The sequence below is a fragment of the Fusarium redolens genome, assembly GCF_020744475.1.
Source record: "Fusarium redolens strain MPI-CAGE-AT-0023 chromosome Unknown BKA55scaffold_28, whole genome shotgun sequence".
Lineage (NCBI taxonomy): Eukaryota > Fungi > Ascomycota > Sordariomycetes > Hypocreales > Nectriaceae > Fusarium > Fusarium redolens.
The window spans coordinates 324,698-342,890 of NW_025763691.1; the positions used below are offsets into that span (position 1 = coordinate 324,698).

Consider the following 18,193-nt stretch of genomic DNA (forward strand, 5'->3'; position numbering starts at 1 on the left):
ATTTTTATATTAGGCTTTAATAAGTGCTAACTCTCTTTCTTTATTATTTTCCTAATATACCTTACTAATTATTATATTATAGAATCTTTAGTTAAAATCTTATAAGACTTTAAAGTATATTTATTTAGTAAGTTTAATTATAAAATTTGGTTTTAATATTATGCCTTATTCCTTCTATAAGGCTAAAGGCCTTTATTATAAAATAATTAAGTATTCTTTTTATTATTTTAAATATACTTAATAAGGTTATTCTTATAATACTTTTAATATTATAATTACTTATTATATATTATTTCCCTTATTATTATTGCCTTTTACTAACTATCTTCTCTTTTAGTTTTTTATTTAAATTATAAGTCTAATTATTTAAAGTAGGCAAAAGAGGAAGCTAAGGAAAAGCTTTTTAAGGCCTAATAAGAGGTTAATAAGGCTATTATAAGATTATCTTATATTTATTACTAAAAGTATTTATTATATAAGTAGGGTATTTAGTTTATTATTAATAATATAAATTCTTTTATAAGTAATATTATTACTTAAGAGGAGGATATAGCGGTTTTAGATATTTAGTCTTTTAGTAATGCTAATATTATTAACTAGAACCTAATTTTTAATTCTTTACTTTCCGAGGTTATTAATAAAAATCCTTTAGGAGTTACTAGGCATTAATAAGGTATTTTATTAATTCCTATATATTTTTGCTTTTTAAGTAGTTTTTCTATTTAATTAAATATATCTTTTATTTATTAATTCTTTATATATTTCTAATTTCCTTTATTTTATATACCTTTAGTTTTATAATTTATTATAGTTTATTGCCGGTTTTTATATATATTATATCTATAGCTAATTTAAGCATTAAGACATAGTAAATTAGGTAGTATTTAATATTTAAGGGTAAGTCTAATTTATATTAATTTTCCCTTATCTTTTATTTAATTTTAATTAATCTTAAGTATTTATAGTCTAGTTTATAGCTTAGTTAATTTATTTTAATGTTTTTAGTAGATAAGTAAATTATATCTCCTTCCTTAAAGGTTAGTCCCTTTAACCTTTTAGGGTTATAATGTCTTTATATCCTTTTCTTAATAAATTCTAGCTTAATCTTAAGTTTATTATATATTTCTTTTAGCTTATTGCTTATAATAATTACTACTAGGTTTATATTCTTAAGTTCTTAAGTATTATAATATATATTAGGTATAAATCTAATATTTATATTAAATAGTATAAGCTTTATATTCTTATTATAGGCAGTATTATAAGCTAGCTAAGCATTTAATAGCTTCTTAACCTAGTTATCTTATTTATAGTTAATATAATACTAAAGGTATTATTTTAGTACTTAATTTATTTATTTTATTTAACTATTTGCTTATAATCTAAAAGCTATTATAAGTTAGTAATTAACTCCTATAAGTATTATTAATAATTACTAAAATTTAGAGGTAAATATTAGTCCTCTATTTAATAAAATCTCTCTTAGCAATCCTTATTTTCTTATTACCCTATTATAGAAGATATAGGCTATAACTTCTATATTTATTACCTCTTTATAAGGTAAGTAAATTAAGAATTTTATAAGTTTATTTATAATAACTATAATACTATTATAGTAGATTCTAGTTAAAGGATCTTTTAATAATAATAATTTAGTTATAAAATTTATTATAATTAAGCTTTATAGTTATTTTATAACTTCTATTAGTTATAGTATTTTATAAGGTTTATATTATTGCGCTTTTGTTTTAATATAAATATTATATTATTTAATAACCTTTTTTACTACTTTTTATATTATTTAATAGCCTTATTATAATAGTTATTTTAAGGTTTTAGTAACTCTTTAGTATTTATATAATAAGTATATATAAAATTCTTAAATAAATTCTTATAGTTCTCTTAGGATTTCTTTAGTTACTTCTGTTTATATTTTTAAGTATTCCTAATATCTTAATTTATATAGCTATTTATAAGTTTTATTATTTAATTAATTTTAAGGCCTACTTACCTTAATTAGGGTTTTTAAGTTTTTTAAGCTTTAGGCATTATTATATTATATATCTAAATTAGTTATAGCTATAGTATTTATATTTAAATATATCTTACCTTTAGTTATTATTATTATTACCTAGCTAAATAGCTTTAAGTATTATAAGTCTTAATTATATTTTATATAAGATATTATTTTACTAGTTACCTTATTGCTATTTTTAATTTTAAGAGTTACTTTAGTTATTATTATTTTATTACTAATTAGGGTAATATTAGTTAAAGTTATTACTTTATTTATAATTAACCTTTTTTCTTTTATATTTATATTATTATTTATTAATCTTAATTACTATAGTAATATATATAATTAGTCCTTCTTTAGGTCTATTAGCTAGGTATAATTTATCCTTAACTTATTCTTTTAGTCCTTTATAATAGATTTTTATTAGGGCTTTATTATCTTATTTAGTCTTAAATATAAGCTATTTAAATTTAGCAAAGTAGGCTATATAAGACTTATATTACTTAAGTATAAGTAGTTTTATTATAGCTTATTATTCTTTATTAACTACTTTAAAATTATCTTTAAGAGTTTATTTAAAATTATCTTAGTTTTTAAAGATATTTTAGGTATTTTAGTTTTATATTTCTTTTTTATTTTTAAGGAAATCTCTTAAAATAGGTTTAAACTAATCCTTTATATCTCCTTAAATTAAGCTTATAGTATATAGGAGTTTCTTTATAAGGGTATTTAGCTTATTCTTATAGAGGCAGAAGTAAGCCTTTATTTAAGTTAGGAATAGGATTATATCTATAGCTTGGCCTCTAAAGGGTTCTGGCTTAAGGGGCTTAAGTACCTTTCTAAAGTCCCTTTTATTACTTCCCTTATTAATAGTTATAGCAGGATATATATTTATTTAAGCCTATAAGATATAAATAGTATTATAAAGCTATTAAATTTTAGTTATTATTTTAGTAATACTAAGTAGTGCTTTAATATAAGGAGGTACTAGGCTAATATTACTAGATATCTTAATAATATAATATTACTTAGTTATTAATATAATATATTTTATATAAGAGCTATTAATATATAATAAAATAGGTTTTAAATAGGTAAACTAGTCTATATTAGGTTTAATATTTATAAAGTTATAAGGCATTATATTAAGTAATTATAAAGTATTATATCTCTTAATAGTAAATAAAGCAGGTTAGGCATATTTAGGTAAAGAAGTCTTATTAATAGCTAGTAAGCTAAGATTTATAAAAGTGCTAATAAATATATTTTATATATTAATATTATAAAGTAAGGGATAATAGTATATAGGGATATTATTATCTTAAGATATAGCGTTTTAGGGATAATGGCATTTTAATATTAGTTATCTTTATATAAACTATATTATAATTAGTAAGAAGAAAAGTGAAATTATAAGGTATATGTAATATAACTGCAGGGGTTATAATAAATATATTATACTAATTACTTATCTTATCTTATTAAGTTTAATTAAAAAATTAATATAAATTTATTACTTATTTTTATAAATAATTAAAAATATCTATAAGTCTATTTATAATATAATTATAGCAGTCTCTTAAGTAATTAATATTTTTACTATTTATAATAAGAAGCTTAGGCTCTCCTTTAAAAATACTCCTATTAGGAATTTTAATAATATAAAGCTTATATAAATAAGCTAACTACTGCCTAATATTAGCTAGCTTTTAACCCTTAAGGTTAATAGTATTTATATTAATAAAGACTTCTTCCTAGCTATTATTATTAATAATAAAGATTCCCTTATCTTTTTTTCTAAGTTTAAAGGTTTAAATTATAAATAAACTACTATTAGGGTTTAATTATCTATTATTAAAAATACTAAGTTATATAATAATAAATTTAAAATTAATAAAGTTTTAAGATACCTTATAATAAATAAGGTAATTATTAATAAGAGGCCTATTATAATACTTAAATATTATAATATATTTCTTAAAAATAAGGCTATAAGTAATAATTACTATATTAAGATATTAATTAAGATTAAGAAAAGTAATATTATTAATAGCCTTATTTTACTTATATAAATCCTTAATTATCTTATAATAAAGCTTTTAATTAAACTTAAGGTTAACTTAAGTAAAATAATAATAAATAATCTAGCCTTTATATATTATAAAAAATAGCTTTTAAATAGCTTAATTACCCTAGCTAATAATCTTAGGCCTAGGGCTATAAATAATATAATTAATAAACTCTTAGTCCTTACCCTAATTCTTATTTATATAAAGGTTAATATTACAACCCACATAGCTACGTCACGTAACCCCCATAATTTCCACCAATTACAGAAAAATCACTTCTCCTAATAGTAATCCTCTTCTATTAAATAATATAAATCACAATACTCTAAGATTAGATTACTATAGATTACTAATAATCCTTAGCAATCTAACCTTTAAATTACTACTATTCTTTACTAAGCTATAAGGCTACCTTTAGTATATAGACTATAGTTATTAGCACCTCTATAAAACTTAGCTTACTAGCTATTAATAAGACTTCTTTACCTAAATATGCCTAACCTGCTTTATTTACTATTAAGAGATATAATACTTATAACTGCTTAGTATAATGCCTTATAACTCTGTAAATATTAAACCTAGTATAGATTAGTTTTCCTATTTAGAACTTATCTTATTATAGTTAATATAAGCTTTAATTAAATTATAAGAAATAAAAATACTAATAAGTAAAATATTACTTTTATAATATTTATTAAAATCTTATAATAAGGTATAAAAAAATAGCTAATAACTTCTTTTTAAGTTTAAATATAATATTATTATTAAAGTTAAATTAAGGCTTTATAGCCTTAATATTAATAAAGCTATAAGGCTAGTAATTATAAAAACTATAATAATAAATATATAGCTAAAAAATATTATAAAAGATAGTTAAAAAGCCAGAAGATAATAAGTAGTTTACTTAATAGCTTTTAAAAAGTAAATTTTATTAAAATAAAAGCTAAGAAAGCTATATTTATAGGCATTTTTATAGTTTTATTATAATATCTTAAAGTAATAATAAAAAAAGTTATTAAAGATAATAAGTAGTAAAGATAAGCTATAGCATTCCCCCTATAAGGTATATAGTTAATTATAAATTAAGGTATAATATAAAAAATATATATAAAAGTTAGCCTAAATAAGAAATAGCCTAAAAAGAATAAATAAAGTAATATTAATATAAAATAGCTTAGGCCTAAGTATTATTAATTACTTATTAAATATTAATATATTAATAACTAAAACTTTAAGTTTATATAAAGTTTCTTATATTAAGTTTATATTTAATTACCCTTATACCTTATAATATAATATAAAATAATATATAGTATTCTAGCTAATTAATATATTTTATTTCTAATATAGGGAATTAAACTCCTACTTAATATAAGTCTAGTTAAAGATTATAACCCCTAGAAGGAGAAAGATTTAAAATAACTAAGAGGGGGAAATAAGCTATTTGCTATTCTATAAGCTAAATATAGGCTATCTTACTTATCCTATATTATTAACTAACTATAAGCCTATTAGGTAATAGGTTAATAGTTAGATTCTAACCTAGGATGAGTAAATTACTATTATATATTATATAATTAAATAAAAGTATATATATTATATAGTTACCTATTTATATATATAAATATTAATTAATTACTAGTATTAAAAAGTAAGCTACTTTATAAAGTTACCTTATACCCTTAATAATAAATCTAAAGCTAATTAAGCTATTTAATTAGTTCTTTACTCTTTACTCTACTTCCCTATATTATAATAATAGGCTTTAATATGAAAGCTAATTAAAAACTGCCTTTTCTAATAGCAAGAGAAATATAGGCAAAGCTATAAGTTTACCTTAATATTATATTCCACCCCCTACTACTCCCTAGATAATTATAATTCTTTAAATAAAAATATTACTACTTACTTAATATATTAAAGCCTCCTAAAGTATATTATAAGTATTAAAGAAATAAGTAAAAATATACCTATTAAAATAGCTAAATAAGAAACTTATATAATTAATACTATGCTAAGAACTTAAAATATATAGCTTTATTAGCTAATATCTTATCTTAAACCTATACCTTATTATTAAACTTAAATCTTATATAATATTAAAATACTTTAATTAATATTTCTATTAAGATTACTACTTACCTTATTAACTACTACCTTATTAAGCTTTATAATTAACCTTATAGCTTATTTTACCTAGCTACCTTAAAGAAATAAATATAAGATAGCTTTATTAATAAGGCTCTTTTACTCTTTATCTATAGTATAGGTACTAGATTTAACTAAGATAAGGAGATTTACTCTTTAAAGAATAGCTATAATAATAAATCTAAGCACTTACTTCTAACTAATTTAAAAAATATTTATATTAAAAATATATAAATTTATATCTTAATTATTAATCTCTATACTACCTATTTAAACCCTTTTTTTAAGACCTTATTTTTCTATAAGCTATATTAATAAAATATTCTATAATACTAGCTACTTACTATTTATAGGCACAGGTATTAACTTATTATAAATTATAAAAGCTAGTACTTATTTAGTAGCTAAGATATTAATAAATTATAAAATAAGAATAAAGACTTAATAAATACTATATATAACTAATTACTAATTATCTTCTAGTCTTAGCCTAATATCTTAAATCTAAGATACTAATCTTATTATTAATCTTCTAATATATAAGCCTATCTTTAAGTCTCTCTCTCTAAATAAGACTAAGCTAAATATCCTATAGCAGCTAGGGCTTTAGGTATATAAGATTTCTTTAATTTACCTATTTAAACTAATTAAGGATTTTAACTATTATAGTATTTATAAAAACATTAACTATAATAAAATTAAATTAACTATTATATCCCTCTTTAAATTATTAGATAACTAGAAGTAAATAATTCCCTTAAATATTAAGCTAAGTATAAAGAATCTTAAGTAATATATTAAAGTAAATTATACTAATACCTTTATTACTCTCTACTTAGGCTATTATTACTATATTATACTATTATATTTTTAATTCCTTAAGCCTATAGTATTATTATTACCCCTAGTAGTAATATATTATACTAAATATAAATTCTATATTTTATTATATAGCAATTTAATAAAGCGATCTAATTAAAAAGAAATTATAAAGTTATTTACCTAATTATTAGTTATATAGTAGTAATATCTGTATTAGTCTTACTTTATATACTGTTATTTAATATAAATAAAAATATTTAGCTTATTTAAAATATCTTTAAATTAAACTTTAAAGTAATCCTTAAACTATAATATTACTAGCTAAATATTAAATTTATAATATATTAATTAAATATAAGAAAATAAATAAGATTAATCCTTAATAAATCTATTAACTTATTATATTTTAAAATTATTACGTACTTTCTAATAATTATAAAATATATATATTAAATAGGTAAATGTTATATTTCTTAATATAGTATTTACTTCCTCTTAATAAGAAAGAGGTTATATTAATAATATTAAGTATAAATCTTAATATAGATTACTTTTTAACTTATACGTAAGTAGTAATTAAATAAGGCAAATATATTATGTTTAATATTAAGGACCTAGTATTAAATAATATAAATATATAATAAATTAATAGAAATACTCCTAACTAAGAGATAAAAAAAGCATAATAGAATAATAAATAAAAAATATAAGATTTTAAAACTTAAATATATAACTAAGGAAGTTAATAAAATAAATAGTTTTTAAAATCTATAAGCTACTTAAAGATAAAATAAAAAGTTACCTTAGTAATTATTATCCTTACTAAGATAATAATAGGTATAAGAAAGCCACTATAATCTAGGTCCTTATTAGGCATTATAGTAAAGCTATTACTTTTAGTTTTGTTCCTATTTAAGATATATATTATTTATAATTAGCTAGTTTTCTTATTATTAATAGCCTTTTCCTTAACTTTAAAGATACTTATAAAAGCTATATTTAATAATAAACTTTTTATATTAATATAAAACCCCTAGCTAATTAATAAGAACTTACTATATCCTTAATAAATAACTATACCTACCCCTATTTCTAGCTTTTTAAAGATAAAATATTAATTAATTATAATATTGAAATCTCCCTAGCTCTACTTAATAAGGTTTAAGATACGATTAAATATATTATTTAGTATTTTATTAAAGTAAAAGCTAATAAATAAGTTAGGCTAATACTAGGCCTTAAAAATAATAGCTAATACTAACTTAAGGAGTTTATAATACTTAATAAAAGGATTATTAGCTAGGTTTATTATATTAATACTAAAGGAAGCTATACCTATTATTATATAAGATCTATAAGTAATTTATATATACTAAGCACTATAGTTATCCTATTACTATTTTAAAATAAAAAGCAGCTAATTTCTATATTTATATTTTATATAAGACTTATTATAATTATTAAAATAAATATTAAAAGTAAGGAAATCTAGGTTAAATATAAACTATATCTAGATATTTATAATATTACTTATAGCACTGCCTAAAGGATAATCCCCTAATATACCTCTCCTGCCTATAATAACTAGAAAGTTATTATCTATATTATCTCTAGTATAGTTTATTTATATATTAGTATAATATAAATAAGATATTATAATTTACTAGCTTTTATAACTTAGTTAATATAAAGAGTATAGTAATATATTATAAATAGTTTATTAATATATAGGCTTAATTTAAAAACTATCTCCTAGTCGCCGCCTTTAAGTTCTATAAGATTATAGGAAAGGTTAAAGTAGGCCAGGTTATGCTTTTTAATATCTTTATAAAGGTATTCCTAGCTTAAAGTAAAGAATTTAATTAGCTCTTATAGAATAGGTTAGTAATAGGTTTATTTAGCTAGTTTAGACCTATTATATAAATCCCTTAATAGGCTACTCTTATTCTTAACTTAAACTATAATTATAATAAAGTAAGACTTATTAAATTCCTATAAATACTTTATAAGTATATTAAATACTTTAATATTAGCCTTATAATACTTAAGGTAAAAGAATAATAAGATATTAGTAGTTTTAAGATAACTGCCAGCTTTGTATAGTTTTACTGAAGGGAATTAATTTAAGTTCTACTTAACTTATAATAGCATATATATTAAAAGCCCTAAGCCCTAGTCAGTCCTTGCATACTATAGCATAAAAGAGAAGTCTTACTATTTTTTAAACAAGCCAAACCAGAGCAATATAAAATATATAAAATACTTTTATATTATAAGAATAATCTTATTAAAAATAGAAAAGTTAAAAATATCTTCTTTAGGCTTTATTATCTCCTAGGTTATATAGCCTAATAAAGTATTAATATTTATATTAACTATCTTTTACATAACTAGCTTTATATATTTAATTAATATAAAGGAAAAGTTTTAAAGTTTACTTACTTATATAAGAAATAAATACTTATTAATAATAAGCTACTTAGAATTCTTATTTTATCTTAAGTAAGGAATATTAATACTAAGTAATCTTATATTAAAAGATAATTAGTATTTTAATATAATAATTATAAGATATAATTCTATTTAAAAGATAAGAGAATAAATAAGGTTAAAAGTTAAGGTATAAAATAAGATAATAAAGTAAGTAAAAAATAAAAGGAATAAGTATAATAGTCTATAGTTTTAAACTAACTAGAATTAAACCTTTATAATTAATTATTAAGCTAAATAGCCCCTAGCTAGGCAGCCTAGAATACTAGCCTTTTAAGTAGCTATAATGCCGCTCCTTAAAAAGATATAATATAGTTATATAAATAATAAGTAATAAACTAAAATAGAACCTTAATAGTCTAGAAATTAATACCTACTTAATTAAAGTAGTTAAACTAACTCCAGATTTAAGGTAATTAAATAATATGCCTTTTTTACTTCTTTAGGTTTAACAGCTACTTATTAGTGCAGCATAAACTTATTATATTTAAATCTTAAGGCCTTAAGAAGGTACCCTTTTCCTATTTATTTTAAAGAATATTTATATTAAATTTGTTACGATTCGTGCCCGTAACAGCGCTGTAAGGCTTCTATAAGGCAGCTGTAGCACACCCATAATTGCTTGCATAGCGATTATGGCCCGATCTTTTGCCCTGTGGCTTAACGGCTTGTGCAACCGTTATAAAATTAGCTTCTCCCTCTTTTTATAATATTAACCTTTATTACTTATTTGATTATTATATCTTTTAAAAAGAATAAGGCATATTTTATTAAATATAAAAAACAGCCTTATCTCTAAGTCTTATATATAATATAATATAAGCACTTTAGCCTATATAGCCTATATATCTAAATACTATTACTTATACTTTATATTATAATTAATAATAGAAATAAAAATAAATTCTTTTAAAAAAGATAAAACCTAATAAATAAACTCTTTAAAATATAATAAGAGTTTACTTAATAATTTATAGATTATTAAGAATTAATAAGCTTATATATTATAATTATTAATATTAATACTTTTAATATATTATTTTTCTATAAGTTCCTTTATCTTACTTATTATAATATATATGCTAACCTATTTTATATAATAGCCTTTTATATTATTAATTAATTTAAATATTATATTATTATTACCTTAGGCTATATTATACTTATAATTAGTATTTTTATCTAAGGTATATTATAATTCTAAAATAATAGCTAAGTAATTATAGTAGTATTATTTATTAATAAAGGTATATTTATTAAAAGTTAATTTCTTATTAAATTTAAATTTAATATCTCTATTAGTATTAGGCTATTTCTAATTATAAAGCTAGTATACCCTTAATATTATAAATAGCTTATTATTATATATAATACCTTATAATATATTAAATTAATTATTATAATATAAATAGTATTTAAGATAATTAAATATATTAAAAAATGTTATGGCCTATATAGCTATATTACAAGGCCCCTATAATTTCCACCTATTATAGAAGGATTACTTCTCTTAGTAATAATCCTCTCTTATTAAATTACTTAGATTATAATACTTTAAGACTAAATTACTATAAATTACTAATAATCCCTAGAGATTTAACCTTTAGATTATTATTATTCCTTATTAAGCTATTAGGCTACCTTTAGTATATAAGAATATATTTATTAATACTTTTATAAGATTTAGCTTACTAGCTATTAATAAAGTATTTTTATATTAATAAGCCTAATATATATTACTTAATTATTAAGAGATATAATACTTTATAATACTTAATATTATATTTTATATAATCTATAAATATAAACTTAATATAGACTAGTTTACCTATTTAGAAAACCTAACTATTATATATTAATAGCTCTTATTTAGACTATACTATATAATACTAAGTAATACTAATATAATAATACTTATTACTTTAATTTAGCCTTTTAACTTAAGATATACTTAGTATTACCTTTAGTAAGAAATACCTCTTAACTTAGTAAATATTCTTATAGAAACTAATAATAAAAATAAAGAAGATATTACCCTTACTTACCTAAGCACTTATAAAGGAGAAGTTATAAAACTTAAATATAGACTTAAATAGCTTAGCTAGTAATATAATAACCTCCTAGAGAATATAAAAAATAACTTTAATATAGCTAAAAATAAGATTAAGAACCTAAAGAAGAAGGTAGTTAATTTTATTAAGATTATAAAGGCACTTAAAAAGGAAGTAAAAAATAGTTAGAAACTTTATAAGGAGTATATTAAATATATTATAGCCCTTATAATAACTAAAAAAGACCTTAGAGAAATCCTTTAACCTTATTAGCCTAAACTATTTAATAATAATATTAATAAACTTTAAGGATTCCTTATTAGCTTCTAGAGCTACTAGATATATTACCTTATTTAGTTTATTATTAATAAATTAAGAGTTTAATATAATATAAAATTCCTTAAAGATAAAGTATTATAATTAATAAAACTTATTATTTAAGATTATATTAATAAATTATATAAAGAATAATAAGAAATAATAAAATATATTTATAAGAAATATAAAAACTTTAAATTAAAGCTTAAAAATGCCTTTAAAATAATAAATAAAAAACATATTATAAAAATAAAAGTATAATAGCTTAAGTAAAGAGGATTTACTATAAACTATTTAGCTAAATACTGCTATTAAGTAGCTAAGCTAAACTAGGGCAAAAAAGCTTATATAGTATAGATATATTTAGGATTAAAGTTAGAAGTTAAGGATATAATAATAAATATTAGACCTAAACTAAAGAACTTAAATAAACTAGTAAATATTACTATAGAAATTAATAATTAATAATATAAGTAATATTAAGAAAAGCAAGCTAAAAGATACAAAGGGATATATAACCCTTAATAAAATATTAATAAATAATAAAATACTAATTAAGGAAGAAGGAAATATATTAATATATAATATAGAACTAAACTAGGACTTATAATACTTAAAGTAATATAATATAATAATAATAAAAGACCTTATAATATATTTAAGGTTAAATATTATAATTATAATTAATTTAGATATATTATTAATAAGTATCCTTAATTAAGAAAGCCTAAAGACCCTAATTAAGGTAAGTAAATACTAGTAATAACTAATAAATAAAAACCCTAAACTGCTATATAAACCTAAGTACTAGGAATAATATAAAGCCTATATAATATAATGGCTTTATATAAAGGCATTATGCTAAAATATAGATAATACTTATACCTAGATAGTTTAATTTAAGAACTATAAGAAGAATTCTTAATAAAAGAAGATATTAAAGTAAGAAATATACCCTAAATCTTAATACTATATAAGATAAAGGTAAATAAATACTAAAGGGAATAGTAAAAGAACTTAAAAAACTAATAATAAGAAAAAGAAAAAGACTATATTTATTACCTTAAGAGAAAGGAAAAAAAGAAATATAAGAAAATAAAATAAACTAAGATTTTAAAATAATAAAGGAAGAAAGATCCTTAAAATAAGAAATTAGAAAATACCTAAAAGACCTATAAGGATAAAAGAATACCTTTAATATAAGAAAATAACTAAAAGTATTAAAAGTAATTAATACTATCTTAATTTAAATAACTATTTAAGAAAAGGAAGAAATAGTTAAAAAAGAATATAAAGCAAGAGATAAGGTTTATATATATTATTAATAATACTTTTAAAGTATAGGATATAAAGAAAAGGCAATATAAAATACTATATAATACCTCTATAAGGAAGATAAATAAATTAAAAATAAGTAAAAGTAATCTTATAAACTACTATTTAATAAATATAATAGCAAGATATATACCTTAATAAAAAATAGATATTTATAAAGAGCTAGGGAATATAATAATATTAATAAGCTTAAGAGCCTATATATTTAGGCTTACTATATAGTAAATACTATAAACCCTTACTATAAGGAGCTAAAATTTAATATTAAGGATATTATAAAAATATTCCTAACCTACTTAGGATATAATAAGCTATTATAGCTATCTTATAAATATTACTAATATAAGGAATATAAATAAGATAAGGAAGATAATAATTACTTCTTTATTATAATTTCTAATATACTTAATAATAACTTATATAAAAAAACAGAAATAGAAAGATATTTAGTATATTACTAATATAAAAACCTTAAAGTAATAGAGCTATAATTTTATATATTATATTACTATAAGATCTAAAAAAATAAAAACCTTTATTAAGAAGCCCTATAGATAATAAGAATAATTAAAAAAGCAAAAAGAGAATTTAAAGATCTAGCTTTAAAGGACTATAAGAAAGAAAAAGGCAAAAGGAGATTTAAACTTATTAACCTAGGGGAATATAAAAGAGGAAAAGAAAAAGAGTTTATTTAAAAAGTATATAAATAACTAGAGGAATATCTTTAAGATAAAAAGAATAAATCTAAGATTATAAAAGAAAGATACCTCTTTAAGCCTATTAACCTTAAGGAAGGATATAATTAGGTTTTAATTAATAATAAATAATCTAAATAAGGAATTTCTTTAGATAGATAAAATATAAAATTAGAAAAATATTTTTAATAGTATTTATATAATAAAGAATTTATAAATAACTTTTTAAAAAAAGAAGAATATATTAAGGACTACCTAAAAGGAGTTAATTATAATAAAGAAAAATATAAGTTACTTTACTAAACTAGTTTAAGAAAAGTAATATGCCTTTTATAATAATAAAGCTATAAAAAAGTAATAAATAAAAATATAAAAGACTTAAACTAATAAGTGCTTTAAGAGCTATATAAGATAGTAAACCTAATTACCTAGTATTATAAGCTTAAATTAAGGGAAAATGGCTAAATATATAAATTAATAATAAAATAAAGAAGAACTTTATTAATTTAAAAATAGTTATAAAGCTAGGATTATTATAGAAAAGGAAGTAACTATTATATTAACTTATTAATACAAAAGGGTAACTCTTTAATTATAATAATAGTATAATAAATTAAGAAATTAATTACCTTAAGGTCTTTATTAAAGGAAAATATTAAGGAATAAGTTTTAATATTATTCCTTTAGGAGAGGAGATAGATATTATCCTTAAAATAAACTAGCTTAAATAATAAAACCTGTATATTAACTAGAGGACTGGCCAAGTTATATTTCCTAGTAACCCCGATAGTAATAGTAAAACGATTATAAGGAACACGTCTATAAGGTCTTAAAATCGTTATAAAATGCCAAGCTATTAGTTAAACTAGAGAAGAGTTACTTTTATATTATAAAAGTAGACTTTTTAGGATATACTATTATACCTAGAGAAATCTAAATAAAAAAGAAGAAAATCTTAATAATAGTAAAATAGAAGGTATTTACTAATATTAAAGAAATATAAGCCTTTTTAGGTTTTACTAACTATTACTAAAGGTTTATTAAAAGATTTAGTAAGATTACAATCTTATTAATAAAACTAATTAAGAAGGGAAAACCCTTTAACTAAAATAATAAGGCTTAAGAAGTATTTAAGTAACTAAAAGAAGTAATCCTTAGTAAACTAGTCTTAATAATATTTAATTTTAAGAAAGAAATTAAGCTAGAAATAGATATATTAGACTTTATATTAAGAAGATAAATTAGTTAGAGAGATAAGGAAAGAAAGCTATATCTTATTACTTTTTATTTATATAAACTATATAGAGCAGAGCTTAATTACCTAATTTATAATAAAGAATTTCTAGTAATAGTTAATTACTTTAAAGAATTTAAATACTATTTAATAAAAAGTAAGTATAAGGTTAAGGTTTATATTAATTACTAAAATATTTTATACTTTATTATAACTTATAAACTTAATAAATAATAACTATATTATATAGAATTCTTATATAAATTTAACTTTATAATTATTTACTAGAAAAGATTAAAAAATAGTAAAGTAAATATAATTAGCTAATAACTAGATTATAATATTAGTATTATTAAAGTAAAAGAATAAGTATTAAAAAAGAATAATAAGGAGAATACTAATTTACCTAGAAAATAGTAATACTAAAATAAATATAAATAAATATAATTAAAGAAATTCTAAAAAAACTATAAGAATTTATTTAAGAATTCTATATATACCTATTATATAAATATTAAGGAGTTACTAAAACCTTAAAATAACTATTATATTAAGGTTATTAAATAATATAAAAGGTAATAAAAAAGGTTATTAAATAATGCAATATTTACACCAGAATAAAAGTATACTAATATAAACCTTATAAAACACTATAACTAATAAAAGTTATAAAATAACTATAAAGCTTAATTATAATAGATTTTATAACTAAATTACTATTATTAAAGGATCCTTTAACTAGAATCTATTATAATAGTATTATAGTTATTATAGATAGACTTATAAAATTCTTAATTTACTTACCTTATAGAGAAGTAATAAATACAGAAGTTATAGCCTATATCTTTTATAATAAGGTAGTAAGAAAATAAGGATTACTAAAAGAGATTTTATTAAATAGAGGACTAATATTTGCCTTTAAATTTTAGCAATTACTAATAATACTTATAGAAGTTAGTTATAGACTTATAATAGCTTTTAGACTATAAGTAGATAAATAAATAAAATAAATAAATTAAGTATTAAAATAATACCTTTAGTATTATATTAACTATAAATAAGATAACTAGGTTAAGAAGTTACTAAATGCTTAACTAGCTTATAATACTACCTATAATAAGAGTATAAAGCTTATACTATTTAATACAAATATTAGATTTATACTTAATATATATTATAATACTTAAGAACTTAAGAATATAAACCTAGTAATAATTATTATAAGTAATAAGCTAAGAGAAATATATAATAAACTTAAGACTAACCTAGAATTTATTAAGAAAAGGATATAAAGATATTATAACCCTAAAAGGTTAAAGGGACTAACCTTTAAAAAAGGAGATATAGTTTACTTATTTACTAAAAATATTAAAATAAATTAACTAAGCTATAAACTAGATTATAAATACTTAAGACTAATTAAGATTAAATAAAAAATAGGGGAAAGTTAATATAAATTAGACTTATTTCTAAATATTAAATACTACCTAATTTACTATATCTTAATACTTAAATTAGCTATAAATATAATATATATAAAAACCAGCAATAAACTATAATAAATTATAAGACTAAAGGTATATAAAGTAAAGGAAATTAAAGATATATAAAGAATTAATAAATAAAAGATATATCTAATTAAATAGAAAAACTACTTAAAAAGCAAAAATATATAAGAATTAATAAGATACCTTATTAATACCTAGTAACTCCTAAAGAATTTTTATTAATAACCTTAGAAAGCAAAGGATTAAAAATTAGGTTTTAGTTAATAATATTAGCACTACTAAAAGACTAAATATCTAAAACTGCTATATCCTCTTTTTAAGTAATAATATTACTTATAGAAGAATTTATATTATTAATAATAAACTAGATACCCTGCTTATATAATAAATGTTTCTAGTAATAAATATAAGATAATCTTATAATAGCCTTATTAACCTCTTATTACGCCTTAAAAAGCTTTTCCTTAACTTCCTTTTCTACCTGCTTTAGATAATTAGACTTATAATTTAAATAAGGAATTAAAAAAAAAAAGGAAAGACAGTTAGTAAAGGCAATAATAATAAGGGAAATAATATATAATAGGTAATTATAATACTAAAAGCATTATAAGAATAACCTTATTAAGTATATTTAGAATAATAAGAAGAATACTTAATTATTTTATAATAAAGGCCTTTAGCCTTATAAAAGGAATAAGGCATAATATTAAAACTAAATTTTATAATTAAATCTATTAAATAAATATACTTTAAAGTCTTATAAGATTTTAATTAAAGATTTTATAATATAATAATTAGTAAAGTATATTAAGAAAATAATAAAGGAAGAAAATTAGCACTTACTAAAGCCTAATATAAGAATAAGGAGATATATAGGTCTTAAGGATAAGACCTAATAAAGGGGAGAGATTATCTTATAGCCTATATAGCTATATTATAAGGCCTTTATAATTTCTACTTATTATAAAAGGATTACTTCTCCTAGTAATAATCCTCTTTTATTAAATTACTTAAATTATAATACTTTAAAACTAGATTACTATAAATTACTAATAATCCCTAGAGATTTAACTTTTAAATTACTATTATTTCTTACTAAGCTATTAGGCTACTTTTAGTATATAAGAATATATTTATTAATACTTTTATAAGACTTAGCTTACTAGCTATTAATAAAGTATCTTTATATTAATAAGCCTAATATATATTACTTAATTATTAAGAGATATAATACTTTATAATACTTAGTATTATGCCTTATATAATCTATAAACATAAACCTAATATGGACTAGTTTACCTGTTTAGAAAACCTAACTATTATAAAAAAGCCTTATAGTATATTCCTATTACCCTTTAAGCTCTTATATTACTACTATAATTACTTAAGGTATTTACCCTGCCTAAGAGTCTTTGCTAGCTTTGCTCTAAAGGCAGGAATAAAGAAGCTTTAAATATCCTGGTTAAGGTATATAGAAGATCTGCCTTGTTACTTAGCTCCCTTTAT

At 19.1% G+C, this 18,193-nt stretch overlaps 1 protein-coding gene across 1 annotated transcript; it reads right to left on the reverse strand.

Moving 5' to 3' along the window:
• Positions 1–7,831: 7,831 nt before the first annotated feature.
• Positions 7,832–7,981, reverse strand: BKA55DRAFT_528142 (uncharacterized protein; the record flags this gene model as incomplete). The annotated part of the gene is made up of 1 exon (XM_046188974.1): positions 7,832–7,981. A coding segment is annotated over one exon (150 nt), but the record flags the coding sequence as incomplete, so codon positions are not given.
• Positions 7,982–18,193: the final 10,212 nt, after the last annotated feature.